Source organism: Galeopterus variegatus, unplaced genomic scaffold (assembly GCF_000696425.1).
Source record: "Galeopterus variegatus unplaced genomic scaffold, G_variegatus-3.0.2 Scaffold471, whole genome shotgun sequence".
NCBI lineage: Eukaryota > Metazoa > Chordata > Mammalia > Dermoptera > Cynocephalidae > Galeopterus > Galeopterus variegatus.
The window spans coordinates 188,915-209,029 of NW_007726582.1; the positions used below are offsets into that span (position 1 = coordinate 188,915).

Here is a 20,115-nt window from a genome sequence, read left to right on the forward strand (position 1 = left end):
ATCGCAACCCTCAGTGTCGCGCCCGTACCGGACCAGGACCGGCAACAGGATCGCAACCCTCAGTGTTGCTCCCACACCTCGCTCAGCCAGTGAGCGGGAACCGGTCTGTATGTGGGATCCGAACCCTCGGCGGGAGCGCCACCGCGCTCTCAAGCGGCGCACTGTAGCAGTGCACCACTGGGCCGGCCCATATAGAATAGTTTTGCTGCTGTAAAAATCGACCATGCTCCACCTATTCATCCCTCCACCATCCCCTGAAGTCCTGGCAGTCACTGATTTCTTTTTTCATTACCTCAAATATTACTCATTTCTTTGTATTGGAAACATTTAGAATTCTCTCTTCTAGCTAATATAATAAATTGTTAATTATAGTCACCCTATAGTACTATGGAACATTAGATATTATTCCTCCTGTCTAGCTGTATTTTTGTAACCATAAACAAACCTCTCACTATCCCTCCACCCCACCACCCTTTCCAGCCTCTGGTAACTGCCATTCTACTCTCTAATTCTATGTGATAACTTTCTTAGCTTCCACATATGAGTGAGAGCATGCAGTATTTCTCTTTCTGTTCCTGGCTTACTTTAACATATCCTTCAAGCTCCTTCATGTTGCCACGAATGACAGGATTTTATCCTTTTTTATGTCTAAATAGTATTCCATTGTATATATGTGCCACATTTTCTTTATCCATTCATCTGTTGATGGACACTTGGGTTGATTTCCATATCTTGGCTATTGTGAATAGTGCAGCAGTAAACATGGGAGTGTGACTGTTTCTTCAATATACTAGAAAATCTTGATTCTTAACAATGTTAATAATTGCTTATTTGTTTTATCCTATAATATATTTAAATAGTTTCAAAATAACAACACTGATGGTACTAATATTAAGACCATGGAATTAAATTTGACTTCTTCGAAGCTCTATTTGTTCTTAAAATATTTTTCTCTATAAATAGTAAAAAAGAAAAAAACTTGTTCTAAAGTCACTTGAAATCATTCTCTTTTTTGTCTACATGGTCATGTCATCTACTTGATATACATTTTAGTTTTGTTTATGAATTGCCTTATTTCAATTCTGTTTTTTGAATATTTAAGTCATTTACATAATTCCAAAGTAGACAATAAATAACAAGGAATATTTTAGAGAGGCCACGATATCCCTCTTCTGTTTTCTTCCTCTCTATTTAGGTAGTAATTTTATTAGTTTTTGGCTTATCTTTTCTGTTTCTTTTACACTTCTAAGCAATGTGTATTCCTTGCTTTTTTCCCTAAGCAGTAGATCAGTAGATCTTAGAGATTACTTTTGATCAATAATCTATGCTGTTTTAATCTTGAAGAAAACTTTTAAGGAAAGTGATTTTTAATATCAAAGAAAAATTCTTTCTATATTCTTTTGTTTGTACCAATTAAGGTTATTTACAAATAAAGTTAAAGACTTGAGATAGAGTGATATTAATAAGCTGAATGCGTGAACTTTCATTATTGATGTTCACTTGCACAGGATAGCATTAGATCTTTTGAAGCTTCAGAACAATTTATAAAAAGGTTTGGCAAATAAAGGTGTTTGATGACACTATGACATTTCATGCTCATGCTTTGTGCTCAGTTTCTCAAGGCAATATTATTTCTTTTTCCTTTTAGCTTCAAATGGGAATAAAGAAATCATTTCACATATTAGTCAACATGGAGGAAAATGGCCATACTGGTTTAAAAAAATGGGTGAGTTATTATTCTGGATGTTAAAAAAAAATATTAGTATTATGTTGAATTGATTTTTAATTTCTTTTTAATTTATCCAGAAAATATTCAAAAGTTGGGGAATTATACATTGAAATTACAAGTTGTATTGAATGAAAGTAATGCAGACACTTATGCAGGAAGACCATTACCATCCAAAGCAATTAAATTTTCTGTTAAAGGTAAGCAAAACACTAATATATATATATTAAAGATGGCATTTTTAATAAAGGGGAAGATAGTTAATAAAAGATGTTTGAACAATTGGGTAACCTTCTGATTTTTAAATGGCTTTATTAAGTCTACTTGATAGTCATAATCCTTCTGAATTTCAAAGACATCGTTTTCTACCTTTCATTATTGCTGGTAAAGTCTAAAGCTGTCCTGATTCCTCACTGTTGCATGACCCCAGGTGTTTTGGGAATCTTAATTCCCCAGTTTCTGAAATCTTAAATTGCATGACTTGATGTGGGCTGTTTTCATTCATTTGCTAGGTACCTCATAGTCATTTCAGTCTGGAAACCCCTGTTTCAAAGAATTTTTCTTGAGTCACTTTTGTTTGTTAGTTTTTTGGCAGCTGGCCAACTGAGCTTCACTCACTTTGATTTCCTAATTTTTTTTTTTTTTTTTTAAACTTCTAATGTTGGGGCTGGCTGGTTAGTTCAGTTGCTAAGAGTGTGGTGCTGATAACACTAAAATCCAGGGTTCAATCCCTGTACAGACAAGATGCCAAAAACAAAACAAAACCAAAAAACATCTAATGTTGGTTCTTTTTTTTTTTTTTTTTCCTTCCCTTTTTGTCTTTTTTGCGTGTCCGGCAACGGATCGCAACCCTCAGTGTTGCGCCCGTACCGGACCGGGACCGGCCACGGGATCGCAACCCTCGGTGTTGCTCCCACACCTCGCTCAGCCAGTGAGCGGGAACCGGTCTGTACGTGGGATCCTCGTATAACTTCGTATAATGTATGCTAGGTTCTTTTTTTTTTTTTTTTCCTTCCCTTTTTGTCTTTTTTGCGTGTCCGGCAACGGATCGCAACCCTCAGTGTTGCGCCCGTACCGGACCGGGACCGGCCACGGGATCGCAACCCTCGGTGTTGCTCCCACACCTCGCTCAGCCAGTGAGCGGGAACCGGTCTGTACATGGGATCTGAACCCTCGGCGGGAGTGCCACCGCGCTCCCAAGCGGTGCACTGTAGCAGTGCGCCACCGGGCCGGCCCTAATGTTGGATCTTTTGATTGGTGAACTAATTTTCTTTTTTCTACTTTTCATCTCTTTGTTTTATTTTTCTACTTTATTTGCGATTTCTTGGGCTGGCTGATTAGCCCAGCTGGTTAGAGCACAGCCTTGTAATACCAAGGGTTTGGACCCCCATACTGGCCAGCTGCCAAAAAAATAAAAAAATCTTGATTTCTCCACTTTCTATTGAGTTTTTCCATTCTGCTATCATTTTTTAGTTTCTAAAATCTCTTTTTATATTCTCTGGTTATTCTCTTTTAGAAGCATTCTCTTCCTACTTTATAGATTCAGTATCATTATTAATTCTCTGAGTATATTAATAACAGTGGGGATTTTTCTTGAAGCTTTTTTCCTCACTTACAGTCTGCTTCCTCCATGTTGTTCTTGTTTGCTCTAAGTCTTTCATGTTAGATGCTCTCTTACATGACTAGTGATTTGCTCACATTTAAGAATAGGACACTTGAAAATTTGTATTTCATTGGGGGAAACTATGATGTGGGAATTTTTAGGTCTTCTGTCTTTGGCTGTTCAGATTCCTGAGTGGAGCCTTCTAGTCTCCTGGTAGGAGGGTAAAGTCCTGGCTGCTAGTATTTTGGGAGCTAATCTGGAGAAGACTGTGGAGGAGGGGGTCTCATATTTAGTACATAATCTTTCGCTTGATTTTTCTATTTTCAAAAACTATGACACTTTTAGTAGTGCTGTGTCCCTCTCTCCTTACACCTACTCATTTCCTTCTCCAGAGAATAAACCTTTCATCTTTTGTTAGGGATGAGAAGACACTTGACTGGCCTATGCATTGAGGGATGAGGATCTGGGGAACTGTTTCTTAAACAGGCTTCAACAAATCTTCCAGTTTTATTTCAGTTTCTCTAAAACTGATACAGCCATTCCTGAGACTTTTGGTGTCTTATAGTGTGAATCAGATTGGGTTTCTGGTTACTTTGTTGTTTAAAGATTTCTTGTTTTTGGGTTTTTCTGGTAAGTCAGTTAAGCTTGCCCCTATGTTCTCCAGTTTTCAAATTCTATTACTATTGTTTTTTTCTTGTTTGTTGTTTTTGTAGGTTTAGGTCTTTAAAAAGAAATCTGTGCTGTCATTATTATGGGGTTTTTGGAGAGAACTGATCTAAGTGCCTACACTCATTATGCTTTCTTTAATCAGGAGGGCCACCTTGGAGATTGTTTCTTTTGTTTTCTTTTTAAAATTTTTAGGGAGATAGTTTTTGTACATACTTTTAACAGCCGTGGAACATATTTCATAGTATGGATGTGCTATGGTTAAAGCAGTTTCCAGTTGATGAACCATTTAGATTGTCTCTAAGTTTCTGGCTATTACAAACCATATTACTATATGGGAAAAAAAAATATGCTGCTTTGTGTACATATACTAGAATTTCTATAGGGTGTAATGCCAAGAAGTAGAATTCTCAAAAGGCTTTGCCATGGTACCCTGTTTCCCTCATGTTCATTCTTGGCTGAGCTATTTATTTATTTAGTCTAGTTGGTGGTTAAACAATTTCTGTAATTTTTCGGTCATGCACCTCTTCTAGCCTTTATCGGATATTGTATGTCATATGTGGAAGCCTTTTCATTTATTATGTCCATTTTAATACATTAAAACTGTGGTTTTCAAATTTGAGCTTGTATATAAATCACCTGAGGGCTGTGCCTCACACCCAGAGTTTCTGATTCAGCAAGCTTAAGGTGGGCCCTGGAATTTTTTTTTTTTTTGGCAGCTAGCCAGTGCTGGGACCTGAACTCGTGACCTTGGTGTTATAAGGCTGTGCTCTAACCGACTGAGCTAACTGGCCAGCCTGTATTTCTAATAAGTTCCTAGGGGATAGCTGAAACTACCAGATACACACTTTGAGAACAGCTGTTCTGGAGGAGAATTTTATGTATTTTCTGAATTTTCTGTGTTGCAGATATTTTTTCATGTGGAGCTTCTCTTTTAACTTCATCAGATATATCCTTTTTTAGGTGTTGAGTGTAGTGTTTTGCCTATGATAAGGTTGTAAACATAGTCTTCATTATATTTTAATAATTTCTTAGTTTAAAAACACATTTATCTCTGTCTCTAGAACTTTACTTTCATATGTATGGTGTGAGACAAAGATCTATTAACTTTATTATTTTCCCAAGTGGATTGTTAATATAGTTTATATAATTTTTACACAGATTTAAAATGCCATCTTTATAATAATCTAATTTCCAATATGTAAATGGATCTGTTTCTGACTTCAGTGAATTTTTTGACTGATGAAACTATTTTTCGTTCTTGTTAAAGAGGGTAAGCCAGAGAAATTTTCATTTGGTCTTCTGGATCTTCCTTTTCGTGTTGGAGTTCCATTTAATATTCCTCTGGAGTTTCAGGATGAATTTGGTCATACTAGTCAACTAGTAACTGATATTCAGCCAGTTCTTGAAGCAAGGTAATGTGAAAGATAAACCTGTATTTGTCTTTTCATATTGGCTCAGTGTTCACTGTTTTTTTTTTAAGCTTAAATTACTATATGTGTGAAATTGTTAACTTTAGTATTATCACTGAAAATGTTTAGTGAATTTTATGATATCTAGGGGATTTATTTAGCCCCAAGCTATCATTTGTGGCTACAGTGTCCTGTTGCTTTACTGATGTCTATCTTTTGATTGAATTTACTGTTGAAGTTGTTTTAGGTGTTCAAGTCTTACTCCATTTCCTTTGAAAGTATAATGATGTCTCCTGGTAATTCTGTTAGTAATACCACCTTGTTTTGTTGTTTACTTAGAAGTCATGGCCATTTAAATTTAGTGGTATTACCTGCTGATGCAATTTATTTTGGTGTTTTAAAAACCGTAGCAATAAAGTTTATGCTTTCCATGGAAATTTGGGTACTTAGAATTTGCCTTTACTTAACCCCTTCAGAGTGATATGATTGGTTTATATTAAGAATGTATTAGAAGTTATGTTCATTGATGTCATTGAGGATGTTCATTATTTGCCATCACCTCTTTTTGAGGTGCCTAGGAAGAAATTCCTGATCAGTCTCAAGAACATGAGTGTGTATTTCTTCTAAACAGTTGTGTTTGCATAAATCTATTTTTTTTGCATTGCAAATTTATCTTTTTCTGTCCACTTTTTCTGTATACCTTCTTTTCCTGTCTCTGTGTATTTTTTTCTTCTTGTGGTGGAATCATTTACTCTCTTAATCATTTGGGCATGTGTTATATTCCAGGCATTTTGTAGCTGTAGTTATTAAAATGAATAAGGATATTTGTCATCTAGAAGCTGACAGACAAGTGAGATAGTATTGTTTCGAGATTATACCATGGTTATAAAAAGCAATACATGGCTATAAAGAACATTCAAAGTGTTTTTTTATAGTTTTATGTTCCTTTGAGTTACAGAAAGTCATTCTTTTTGGAGTATTGCATTCATTTGAATATGAAATAATATATTTATTAATATTATAATAAATAATTATTAATACAAAAAGCAATGGAAGAGTAGAATAAAACATGTTTGTTTAAATAATAAAACATAAAAGTATCCAGTCTAGTCACAAATAGAAAATATAAGTGCATTAGTTTACATTTGTTATCTGTTATAACTTTCATGTTATCCTTGATAGGATAGTCTTACATATGAAGTCTTTGTCATGCATTCATAGTGTTATTCAAGATGTTGAACTTTTTAAAATATCTTTAGTGGCATGTTGATGTAAATTTCTCTTCAATAAAGTAAGACCATTGAATGGGTGGGTTTCTTTGTTTTTGTTTTTCTCAGTGTTATTTAAATTTAAAAAATATGTATATGGCTTAAAGAATCAAATAGATTGATAAGGTTTGTTATAAAACAGAGGGGTCCCTCCCCTCCACACCCCTCCCAGAATTCACTTCTCAGAGAACCTCTTTCAGCTTTCTCTCCTTGATTCTTTTGTTAACTACTGCCATATATCTAAGTAGCTTTTATATTGCTACTTCTTGATTCTTCAGTGTTTGGCATTACCTCTTGACTTATGGCTGTGGAAGATGAGGACATATTCTTTTGTTGCCATCTCCATTACAAATAAGTATCTTTCCTGTTCCCTCATTCCTCAATAAAGTTATATTCTGACTTGATCAGTATTTAGTGCTTACTTCATTACAACTGTATAAATTCTGGTTGCTTTCTTTATTTCACCACTTTGTAACTGTACTTTTTTTTTCTTTGCTGAGTTTATCTTAAATTAAACCATAAACTCCCTGCTACTTGTCTAGTCTTTTAAAAAAATGTTAGATTCATAGATAATCTATCAGGTTCATATTCTTACAGACACCTATCTCTCTTTCAGCTTGTGATGTGCTCCATTCTGGACTGGTGATTTTCATACTTGTTACAGTTGTCATTCTGTGATCTTCCACCACCTTCATTTTGGGGATTCCCTGTGCTTTCTTCTGTGTTGGGTGCTGGGAAGTAGAAATTAAAACACAAAACCTGCTCCTAACCCAAAAACCTCTCTACAGAGGAAGAAGAAAAATAAAGGTTTTATTATTGAATAAGTATTAACCAGAATGTGATCACAGGCAATCAACTGAAGAGATTTGCAGAGACAGAAGGAAACCTTACTCTAAGTGAATGCAACCCATTACATTCATGCTTCCAAGACAAAATTGCCAAATTTATGGGACCTTTATGACTAGAGGTAGGGTTTGCAATTTGAAGTCAGCTGACAGTTGAAGTTAGTCCCATGTTCTCCTAGAAAAGTGTAAGGTAGGGCATTATCTTCTTTGACTACATTTCAAAGAGATGGTTCTTGGTCCTTGAAAAATTTCAGAGTTGTGAGACTGTTAAGAGGCTTATTTTATTTAGCTTTTGACCTTTTATGGATATCCAGTATTTTTTTTAAGATTCCATGTCCCTCTCATTTTGCGGAAGTACAACCATCCCTAGTTTCCTGAGAAAAGGGTAGGTGTGAGGGAAGTTTTTTGCTGTGAAAATCTCTGTTCTACCCCAATACTTGACTGATTGAACTGTAAATCAGAAACTATTTTCTGTCAGAATTGTGAAAGCGTTGCTTCATTTTTTCCTTTTAGCTTCCAGTGTTGCTGATAAATTTAAATTTATTTTGATTTATTTTCCATTGTATGTTTGTTTATTCTCTGATAAATCCTGTAGAATCTGCTTTTCATTCTCAATGGGAGGAAATTTTACAGTGGTAGGTCTTTATGTAGGTCTTTTCATTATTTGAAGTACTTTATTCTGTACCTTCTGTCATCACTGTTTTCTCTTTCTGTGATCCTTATTTATTGGATGTTGGACCTTCTGCACTGGATCTCTGATTTTCCTATTTTTCTCTATTTTTCTTAACCTTTTTGTATTTCTGCTTTACTTTCTGACAGATTTTCTCAACCTTATCTTCACAAACTTTCCATTAAGTTTTTCCTTTCTGGTATCATATTTTTAATTTCCAAGAGTTCTTCTTGGTTCGCTGAATGTTCTTTTGTAGATCTTGTTCCTGTTTTATATATATAATACTTTTTGCACTAATAAAGTAAATGGGAGTCTTTTTTTTTTTTACACCTTTATTTTACAGACACAGGTAGTCTCTGTTGTCTCCAAGTTTGTTCTTGGTCTTTTTTCTTCAGATATCTGGTAATTATTGGTCATCTGTTTATAAATGAGTAGAGAACTAAAGTGCAGATGGGAGATTGTAGAGACAGGCTATTGACTGTAGGGTCCACTGTAGGATGATCTGTCTGGAGCACTTTTGGGGGGATAAATCATGTTGTTGATATCTTCAGGTCTTTTTTCTTGGGTTGGACAGTTTCCTCAAAGAAGAATCTTCAATCTTTTGCCTGGAGGGGGGACGAGTTTGGCTCTTGGCCAGTCAAGGAACAAGGCTAGGGTGGGAATAGGGGATGGGGAGGTCTCAGTATCCATATGCATTCATTTAGGTTTATCCCTTCTATTCTTTTTAGTATTTTACTCTTTCAACTTATTTGCTGCCCATGGTTCAGAGATTTTTTTTTAAAACTTTTATTTTTTTTAATGTTTTGTTTTTATTGGTTATGAATATTCATGGGGTACAAAGCAAATTGTCACCATTCATGCCTAAGATGTGATGGCCAGATCCATACTGGCAGCATGTTCATTACCATAAATTGTGATTATACCCCACGTCCCTCACCCAATTATCCCCGACCTCCCTCCCCATCCCCCTTTCACCACTCCACTTTGTATCCCTAGGTATGTTCTTTCCCTCTGCAAGTCCATGCACCACTGTGGTCTTTCTTTCCTTTCTTCTTTATCTCTTAGCTCTCACTTATGAGAGAGTACATATCGTATTTATCCCTCTGTGCTTTGCTTATTCCACTCAACAGAGGTTTCTCCAAGCTCATCCATGTTTTTGCAAATGAGAGAATTTCATTCTTTTTTACAGCAGAGTAGTCGTCCATGGTGTATATATACCACAGTTTCCTTATCCAATCATCTATCACAATGGACATTTAGGTTGGTTCCATATCTTGGCTATTGTGAACAGAGCTGCGATGAACATGGGAGTGCAGGTATCCCTTCAGCATGATGATTTCCATTCCTCTGGCTATATACCCAGAAATGGGATTGCTGGATCATATGGAGGATCTATCTGTAGTTGTTTGAGAAACCTCCATACTGTTTTCCATAGTGATTGTACTAATTTACAGTCCCACCAACAGTGTAGGAGCATTCCCTTCTCTTTTCATCCTTGTCAGCATTTGTTATTCTCATTCTTTTTGATTATAGCCAGACTAACTGGGGTGAGATGATATCTCAGTGTGGTTTTAATTTGCATTTTCTTGATGACTAGTAATGTTGAGCATTTTTTCATGTACCTGTTGGCTATTTGTATGTCTTCCTTTGAAAAATGTCTATTCAGTTCCTTTGCCCATTTTTTAATTGGGTTATTTGTTTTTTTTACTGTATAATTGCTTGAGTTCCTTGTATATCATGGATATTAATCCCTTGTCGGATGCATTGTTAGCAAAAATTTTCTTCCACTCTGTAGGTTGTTGTTTCACTCTGTTGATTGTTTCCTTTGCTGTGCAGAAGCTTTTTAGTTTGATATTGTCCCATTTGTTTATATTTTCTTTTGTTGCTTGTGCTTTCAGGCTCATGTTCATAAAGTCTGTGCCTAGACCCAGTTGCTGAAATGTTTCACCTATATTTTCCCTTAGTAATTTTACAGTTTCAGGTCTTATACTTAAGTCTTTAATCCATTTTGAGTTGATTTTAGTATATGGTGAAAGGTGCATGTTTAGTTTCATTCTTCTACATATGGATATCCAAGGTTTTCCAGCACCATTTATTGAAGAGGCAGTCTTTTCCCCAGTGTATGTTTTTGATCCCTTTGTCAAATATTGGATGGCTGTAAGCCCTGAGGGGTGATTTCTGGATTCTCTATTCTGCTCCACTGGTCCGAGTATCTATTTTTATGACAGTACCGTACTGTTTTGGTTACTATAGCTTTGTAGTATAATTTGTCAACCAGTAGTGTTATGCCTCCAGCTTTATGTTTTTTGCTCAGGATTGCTTTGGCTATTCGAGGTCTTTTGTTGTTCCATATGAATGTTGAGATTTTTTTTTTCCATTTCTGTGAAGAATGTCATTGGTATTTTGATGGGGATTGCATTGAATCTGTAGATTGCTTTGGGCAGTACAGACATTTTCGCAATGTTAATTCTTCCAATCCAAGAGCATGGAATGTCTTTCCATCATTTTGTGTCTTCTTTAATTTCTTTCAATAGTTGTTTGTAGTTCTCATTGTAGAGATATTTCACCTCTTTGGTTAATTGACTCCTAGGTATTTTATTCTTTTTGTGACTGTTGTAAATGGGCTTATTTTCTTGATTTCTCTTTCTGTTAGCTCATTATTGGAGAATATAAATCCAGCTGATTTGGGGTCATTTATTTTGTATCCTGCAACATTACTGAAATTATTAATGAGCTCTAGGAGTTTTTTTGATAGAGTCTTTAGGTTTTCCTGTATATAGTATCATGTCATCAGCAAATAGGGACAGTTTGACTTCTTCTTTTCCAATCTGGATGCCCTTTATTTCTTTCTCTTGCCTGATTGCTCTGGCTAGTACCTCCAGTACTATGTTAAAAACTAATGAAAATAAAGATACATCATACTGAAGCCTGTGGGATACTGCAAAAGCAGTACTAAGAGGCAAATTTATTGCAATAAACACTTACATCAAAAGAATGGAAAGACTTCAAATAAATGACCTAACAGTGTGCTTCAAAGAACTTGAAAAACAACAACAATACAATCCTAAAGGTAGAAGACAGAAAGAAATAATTAAGCTCAAAGCAGAATAAATGAAATAGAGACCCCAAAAATGATAGAAAAGATCAACGAAACAAAAAGTTGGTTTTTCGAGAAGATAAATAAAATAGACAAACCATTAGTTAGGTTAAAAAAAAAAAAGAAGAGAGAAGATCTGAGTAACAGAAATCAGAACTGAAAAAGGAGACATTACAACTGATACCACGGAAATACAAAGCATCATTAGAGACTATTATAAACAACTGTATGAGAACAAATATGAAAACCTGGAAGATATGAATGTTTCTAGACACATACAAAGTACCCAGACTGAACCAATAAGAGATAGAAAACCTGAACATACCAATAACAAGCAACGAAACCAAAGCGGTAATCAACAATTTTCCAGCAAAGAAAAGCCCAGGTGGGATGGCTTTACAGCTGAATTCTACCAGTCCTTTAAAGAGGAATTAATACCAATTCTCCTCAAACTATTCCAGAAAATTGAAACAGAAGCCATTCTCCCAAACTCATTCTATGAGGTCAGCATAACTCTGATACCAAAAACAGATAAAGACACAACAAAAAAAGTAAATTACAGGCCAATGTCTTTGATCAACATAGCACAGAAATCATCAACAAAATATTAGCATTCAGAATACATCAACATATCAAAAAAATTATACACCATGATCAAGTGGAATTTATCCCAGGGATGCAAGGGTGATTCAACATACGAAAGTCAATTAATGTGATACATCACATCAATAAACTCAAGGACAAAAACTGTATGATTATCTCAATAGATGCTGAAAAAGCATTTGACATAATTCAACATCCCTTCATGGTAAAGACTCTCAACAAATTACATATAGAAGGAAAGTATCTCAACGCAATAAAAGCCATGTATAACAAGCCCACCACCAGTATCATTCTGAATGGGGAAAAAATGAAGGCTTTTCCCATAAAAGCAGGAACCAGACAAGGATGCCCACTGTCAACCACTTCTGTTTAACAGAGATCTTCTGTTTTAACCTTTTCAGAGAATCATCTTCCAGTCACCTACCAGAGGCAGAGTGGGGAGATCTGGGATCTCAACTTGCATCAATTTTTTTTTAACCTTTCCCTTTTAACCCTTCACTCTAGAGACTCTTGGTACCACCAATTCTGGGTGGTACCTGGGGGATTCTGATTGGTTTCCAGCTGTTTTCTGTTGCTGTTTTAGGATTCAGTTTTCTTGGGACAGCTAAGTCATTTGCCATTTGTCTATCCTGTTTTCTAGCAGATAAATTTTATTGTCTTTATGTCTCTTCTTCTTTTCTACCCTTTATGTTTGCCTTTAATAATAAATAAAAGAAAATACTGGTAAACACTTTATCTGAAATTGCCATTTAATTTAATAATAGATGCTAAAAATTCTCTAAAATCCTATTGGGCAAAAGATTTGAAAGAATCTGTGGCAAAGGCTGAGAACATCCTTAAATCTGGCCAATTTGATTATTTCCCTTTCTTAGGCTTGTATACATGGTCTAGCATTGGATTATGTCCTACCTTGTATCTTCACTAATTCAGTATATGCAGTTTTAATTTTCCAGTATATCTGTTGTATCATTTTCAGTGTTTAGCCCATTAGTATCACTTATCAATACTTGTTGAGTCATTTTTTTTGTAAAAGATATTCGTAGGAATTTGCTTCTGTTTAGTTATTTCTTCCTATTTAAAAATACTTATTAGAAAAATGAATTGAATATGTCAGTGGCACATGAGAAAACAAAATTCATTTGCAGCTTTGTTTGTAGGTAATGGAGGGGAAGTTAAAAACTAATTTATTTTTTTCAGTGGTTTATCTTTACATTATGAAGAAATAACCAAAGGACCAAATTCTGTAATTCAAGGTGTTACTGTTAAGGGCCCTGTAAATTCTTGTCAAGGCAAGGTAAGCATTATATATAAATGTTATAATACCTGTTAAGTATTTATTTCTCATATGATAAAAATGGAATTAGGAATTTAAAGTGGAATGACCTATTTTTGTAAACAAGATGACAGTCATTGGTTTTTTAGGAATTAATCAGCATCACGTAACCTGATATACCAGTTACATCTGTAAGAAAAATTGGCACATTCAGTACTGTTGTTAACATTTATTGAATTAAATATTTTTCAGCTTACTCCATCATCTCTATTCCAAGTTTTTCATATTCAAAGCCATTTTTCTAACAGTTATCCAGTACTACGTTGTTTTTTCTCTCTTTTTTCCATTCATTTTTCAGTATTTTTCTTAGAACAAAGAGGCAATTAGAAATCTGAGAAACTTTAGCTCACATCTTTTTTTTAACCTGAAATTTTATAACAATGAAAACAAGATATGTCAAATAACATGCATAGTATGTCTATTCATATAAAGTTCTAAACCAGTGCTTGCCACTTATTTTCAAATGGTTCAGGAAATAAAATATATGTGTACTGTATATCCATCTATTGAGACATAAAAAAAATGTAAAATGTTAACAGTAATTGGGAGTCTAGATGAAGAGTACCTAGAGGCTCATTGTGCTGTTTTGCTACTTTCTGTAGGTATGAGATTTTTCAAAATAAAAAGATAGAAAAGAGTTCAAAAATCAGACAAAGCTAATTTGTATTGTTTAGGAGTAAAAATATTAGTAAAATGATAAGGAAAATAATTATCAAAATTTAGGATAGTGCCAACTCTGGGAACAAGAATGAACTTGTGATGAGGGAGATTCTTGTGGCAGGCTTCTGGTACTGGCTATTTCTTCACCTGAGTGTAAATGTATAAACTTTCCTTTATAATTATTTATTAAACTATGCATATAAATTCTGTGCTTTTTTTCTGTATGTATATTTCACAAGATAAAAATTGTAAAAACAGTGTGATGAGGTATATGAAAATACTTTCAATGAAAAATTGCTATACACTTGTATGAACATTATTGTTATTTAAAAAAGGAAAACAAAACTAACATAAGTAGGGGACTTTGCTTTGTGGGTCATTTACCTGAGATCAGTCTGTCAAAAAACCAAGGACCAATTTTTGAAGCTATCAATGTAATAATGTTATCTTATTTTTACATGAGATAATTCTTATACAACCATCAATTCTGAATCTTGTCTAGTTTGATACCAGGTAAAGCATTCTTCTCAATAATTCCCATGAAGGGCAGTATGATACCCTAATACCCATTTCGACAGATATTCTAGCATGTGCAACTTAAAAATTTGTTATTAGAAAACTGGATGAAAGTTTTATAATTATCTCGATTTCATACACAGTTTATATTGTTCTTGTACAAATTTTGCCTGTAGCCTTTTCTGATACCATTAGCATTTCACTGTATTTTTTGTGAAATCCTCAAGGTCAAAAGTTGTTCAAATTTCACATTCTCAAACTGACTTTTAATATAGATATATTAATCCACTTGATTGTTATCTTCTGTGTCATCTAAGTCAATACCAAGATCTAAATCATCATTTCTTTCTTCTTCATTTCTTCCACAGCTGCTTCTATGGTTGGATTTTAGATTATTTTAGATGTTCCTGTCTTTGCTGGTTCTTTATTAAATGAAATGACAGTATCTTATTTCTTTCTGCATTTTGCGCAGACTTCAAGTTCATAGACACATTATTCACATAGTATGTAATAAGAATCCTCGTCTTTTGTAAATATTTAACACAGTTTTTAGGTTTTGACAATGGTTTGTATTTGCTCTATTTTACACACTATTCAAGAACTTCTTTACAGGGCCGGCCCGGTGGCGCACTGCTACAGTGCGCCGCTTGGGAAGCGCGGCGGCGCTCCCGCCGAGGGTTCGGATCCCATGTGCAGACCAGCGGCTCACTGGCTGAGTGAGGAGCGGGGGCAACACCGAGGGTTGTGATCCCGTTGCCGGTCCCGGTCCGGTACGGGCGCGACACTGAGGGTTGCGATCCGTTGCCGGTCACAAAAAAAAAAAAAAAAAAAAAAAGACAAAAAAAAAAAAAAAGAACTTCTTTACAGCACTGGTGTACTCCAGCATGTAGTTTTTCATTAATTTACTTGGTCTGAACACTCTTAGCAAACTTGTTACTTTGAAGCTAAATGTATTTTGGTGCTTCTGAGGCCTGGAATGAGCCATGTTCCTTTTCTGGGAGCTCGTTGCGGAAACCTCAACCATCTTCAGCTGGGTGTAGGGAAAAAGACGCAGGGAAGACCTGAACTACCCCACGGTGTTGACCAGCTCACATCTTTAAACGTATTGCTTTACTATTTAGATAAAGTGACGTGTTTGAGGAATACGGTTAGGGAAAATGAAGATATAAACTCTGATAAGGTAATTTTTCATTTAGGTCTATAAAGCAGCTAAGAGACTTAAATGACTAAAGGGGACATTATGCCTAAATAATAAGCTACTTTTTCTCCCCACTGTATCATTACCTTCAATATATATTTAAATTTTTTTCTATGAATATGGTGTTTAAAATAGAGCATGTGAATTTGTCCAAGTACTATACACTGCTTTGTATAATAAAATCAAATTAAAGATTAAGTGCTTTACCTCTTTGTAAATTGAGATTTTTCTGGAAAAGGAACTTGTAATTCATGGCAAATTTGACTTCAATAAGATAAACTTACTGAAAAGATGTCTAAATTTTAAAAACTTAAAAAAAATAGATTTAGAGGAATTCATAGATAGTACAGCAAGATGACATATAAAGTTTCTCTATTAACATCTTATAGAACCTCATATGTTTATCCAAACTAAGAAGTTGACACAGTACTATTAACAAAACCATGGACTTTATTCAAATGTCTCCAGCTAATCTTATTTTTCTGTTCCAGGATCCAATCCAGAATACCACATTGCATTTAGAAATTTTGAGATTTTTGGTTTTTTCTACCTTATTATTTCATATTTTTTATAATACCCATCATGATTCTGATCATTATTCAGAGAGTATGCCTTTTGAGTTTGAAGAGACCTTCAACCTTGTCTATAAGGAAGCAGTATTAGTCAGTTTTTTTCCTCTTAATCTCATATACATATGTATGATAATTTTAGCAAATATAAAATTGATGGGTAGATTTCTATAATGGCATGAAAATGAAAAGCAAAAAATAAATTAGAATTGAGATGGCAGACTACTTATATGTTTAGTATTTGAGTTTAATTTTCACAATTTTTTTTTTTTTTAACAGAATTATAATCTGAAGGTTATTCTGCCGGGTTTAAAAGAAGACTCACAAATTTTGAAAATTAGATTACTACCTGGTAATATTATTTTAAGAATTATTCCTAATATTTACCTTATAAATGATATTCTTATAAAGTATAATGATACCTATGAAGTTGGCGTTTTTGGTAATGTTATAAATCTGGAAAATATGTTTTTGGGTTTTTTTGTTTCATTTGTTTTGGCACCTGGCTGGTATGGGGATCCAAACCCATGACCTTGGTGTTAGAACACTGCATTCTAAACCAACTGGGCTAACAGGCCAGCTCTTGAAAATATATTTGAGTGTCAAACATAGTACTGATAGAAATTATCCAATTTTAAAAAAGTAACACATGTAGGAAGAAGTTAGTGAAGTTCTAAAAACTCTTGGGAGAAAAATTTGAATATTGAAAATGTGTTAGGGAACTATTCCTAGGGATGTAATTATGAAGCTTATATTAGAACTGGGTCTGTTCTTTACTTTTGGTTGATATAACTTCATAATTTGAGAAGAAAAATTTCTGATGTCATTGTTAGTCTGATAATGACTTAATTTAGGGAAATGAAGTTGCATTTAAGTTACTCATGATGGAAAATGCTGGCTTATTTGAGAAGAAGTCTGTTGTAGAGATTCAAAGAGTATATTGTGGAATCAGCCCTTCTGAGTTTGAATCTAGGTAAACTTCTTCTATGCCTCAGTTTCCTCATGCATAAGATGAGATAATATTTGCTCTCATATGGTTGTTGTAAGGATTAAATGAATTAATAGAGGTAGTCTTTCCTTTGCACAGTTTGTAGTACTGAATGGAGGACACAGTTTCAATATGCATGAATTTTCATTAACACAGTACTGGGCAAAGTGAGAACTGCCCATATCTGTAGAACACTTAGAACAGTGTTTGCCATGTTTTGTGTTGCTATAACAGAATTACCTGAGACTGGGTAATTTATAAAGAACAGAGGTTTATTTGGCTTACGATTCTGGAACAGTTGCATCTGGCATGGGCCTCAGGCTGCTTCTACTCATGGCGAAAAGTGGCAGGTAGCTGGCGGGTACAAGGAGATCACATGGCAAGAGGAAGAGAGAGGGAGAGAGAGAGAGGAGGGGAGGACAGGAGAGGAAAGGTAGCTGGCGGGTACAAGGAGATCACATGGCAAGAGGAAGAGAGAGGGAGAGAGAGAGAGAGGAGGGGAGGACAACATAACAAAAAAAGCTCACATTAGTACTGTCAGATCTGTAGAAGGAGAGGAAAGGAGAGGAGAGGAGGTGCCAGGGTCTTTTTAAACAATGAGCTCTCAAGGGAACAATAGAATGAGAACTCACTCACTAATCCTCCCTCCCCCAGGAAGAGCATTAATTCATTCATGAGGGATCCACCCCCATGACTCAATCAGTTTATAACACTGCCACATTGGGTATCAAGCTTCCACATGAGTTTTGGAGGGGACAACACATCCAAACTCCATCATCAGGAAGCTGCATGGTTGCTTTTAACAGCCTACTCTGAGTTATGGTGGCAAAGGCATGATGTAAAGCCAGAATTTAAACGGGAAGCAGAGCGTAAAGATTTGGAAAATTTGCAGTCTGGCCATGTGGTAGAGAAGCAGAGAGCAGGAGAAAAATGCATAGATGAAGTGGATAAACTGTCTGCTAAAGACATTATCTTGACAGGCAGCCAGATGCTAAAACCAGGACAATGAGAAAAATGCCCTAAAGGCATTTGAGAAGTCTGGAAGGGTGCCCCACCCATCACAGGCCCTGAGGCCTAGAAGGACTGAGTTGTCCTGGAGGACAGACCTGGGGTGCAGCTGCCCTTGGGAACCTGCTCCCTGCATCCCAGCTGCTCCAGCTGGAGTGGCCCCACCTGTGGTTCATGCAGCAGCCCTGGAGAGTAGAAGCCTGAAACCTCAGTGGCCTCCACGTTGTGTTAAGTCTGCAGGCTGGCAGGACATGAGAACAGTGGAGGCATGGCATCCTCCTCCCAGATTCCAGAGGATGTATGGAAAAGCCTGGGGACCCAGGCAGAGACCTGCCACAGTGGCGGAGCCACCGCAGAGGCCATCTACTAGAGCAATGCTGAGCAGGAAAGGGGAGTCAGAGCCTCCACAGGGAGCCCCCACCAAGGAAATGTCCAGTAGAGCCAAGGCAGCGGGGTTGCTGCCAGAACCCCAGAACTGCAGGGCCACTGGTAATGTGCAGCGCAGGCCTGGAAAAGCTGCAGGCACCAGCATGGCCCACTGTGCTGCACCTGGCAGAGCTGTGGGGGTTGGACTGCCTGATGCTTTGGGGGCCCGGATGCCCCATTGTGCCCAGGATGCAGGACTTGGAATAAAGAATATTATTGTGGAACTTTAAGACTTAATGTCTGCCCTGCTGGGTTTCGGACTTGTTTGGGGCTTGTTTCTCCTTTCTTCTGGCCAATTCCTCCTTTTTGGAATGGGAATGTATACCCAATGTCTGTTCCACCATTGTTTCTTGATAGTAAATAAATTTGGTTTTGACTTTTACAGGTTCACAGCTGGAAGGCCTTTTGCTTTTGGTCTCAGAGGAGACTTTGGACTTTGGACTTTTAAATTGGTGCTGGAACAAATTAAGACTTTTGGGACTGTTGGGATGGAATGATTGTATTTTGTATTTGAGAGGAACATGAATTTTGGGGGGCCAGGGGCAGAATGACGAAGTTTGGAATGTGTTGTCTCCTCCAAAACTCATGTGGAAGTTTGATTCCCATTGTGGCAGTGTTGGACACTGATTGAATCATGGGGACGGATCTCTCATGAATGGATTCATGCTCTCCCTGGGGGAGGGAGGATTAATGAGTGAGTTCTCACTCTCTTAGTTCCCAGAGAGCTTGTTGTTTAAAAGACCCTGGCACCTCCTCTGTCTCTCTTGCTTCCTCTCTGTTGCTACCTCTCACTGTGTAATCTGCTCGTACCCGCCAGCTGCCTGCCACTTTCCGCCATGAGTAGAAGCAGCCTGAGGCCCGTGCCAGATGCAACTGTTCCAGAATCGTAAGCCAAATAAACCTCTGTTCTTTATAAATTACCCAGTCTCAGGTATTTCTGTTATAGCAACAGAAAATGGACTAATAACACCATGTAAGCTTTAGCTCTGGTATTAATACTATGATCATATCTTTGTCCATATTTGACTTTTTGTACTGGTCTTAAGCAAAAAGAAACATATACATTAGCTGTTTGCTTTTACAAGTTCAAGTCGTTTGAGTTTTCCCTCAATCATGAATTGATAAGCAAACATTGGCACTTTGGTAGAAGTATAAGAAAAAAAATTATTTTAGAGATTGGCTAAAAAGTATGGATTTTTCAGTAGTAATATTTTTAGTAATAGATAGTTCTGACATGTTTTTTGGAATTCGAGAGTGAAAATGGTAAAGTAGTATAGTGATAAAAGTCAGGGGGTTTCAAGTTACAAACGATTTTAACTGGAGTCTGCCACTTACTAGCCTTGTAACCTGGACAAAATACTTAATCTATCTGGATCCCAGTTTCCTTTCATATAAAATGGGGATAATAATAGTACCTTCTTCATTAAGATTATTGTAAGGTTTATATGAGAATAGTGCTTAATTAAAACTTACCACAGTGCCTGGAATATAACAAATAATAACTAGTAACTAATATTACAAAATAAA

General features: G+C 36.0%; 1 protein-coding gene and 1 pseudogene across 1 annotated transcript in view; one reads left to right on the forward strand and one right to left on the reverse strand.

The window, feature by feature from the left end:
* The window catches only part of SMCHD1 (structural maintenance of chromosomes flexible hinge domain containing 1), a 148,884-nt gene that overhangs the window by 53,531 nt on the left and 75,238 nt on the right, over positions 1-20,115 (forward strand). The window contains exons 18-22 of the mRNA XM_008569163.1: positions 1,649-1,726; positions 1,807-1,926; positions 5,266-5,410; positions 13,088-13,184; positions 16,446-16,518. Coding sequence (XP_008567385.1) covers positions 1,649-1,726; positions 1,807-1,926; positions 5,266-5,410; positions 13,088-13,184; positions 16,446-16,518 — 513 coding nt within the window. The remainder of the gene's footprint in view (positions 1-1,648; positions 1,727-1,806; positions 1,927-5,265; positions 5,411-13,087; positions 13,185-16,445; positions 16,519-20,115) is intronic.
* Positions 14,638-15,423, reverse strand: LOC103587646 (annotated as a pseudogene).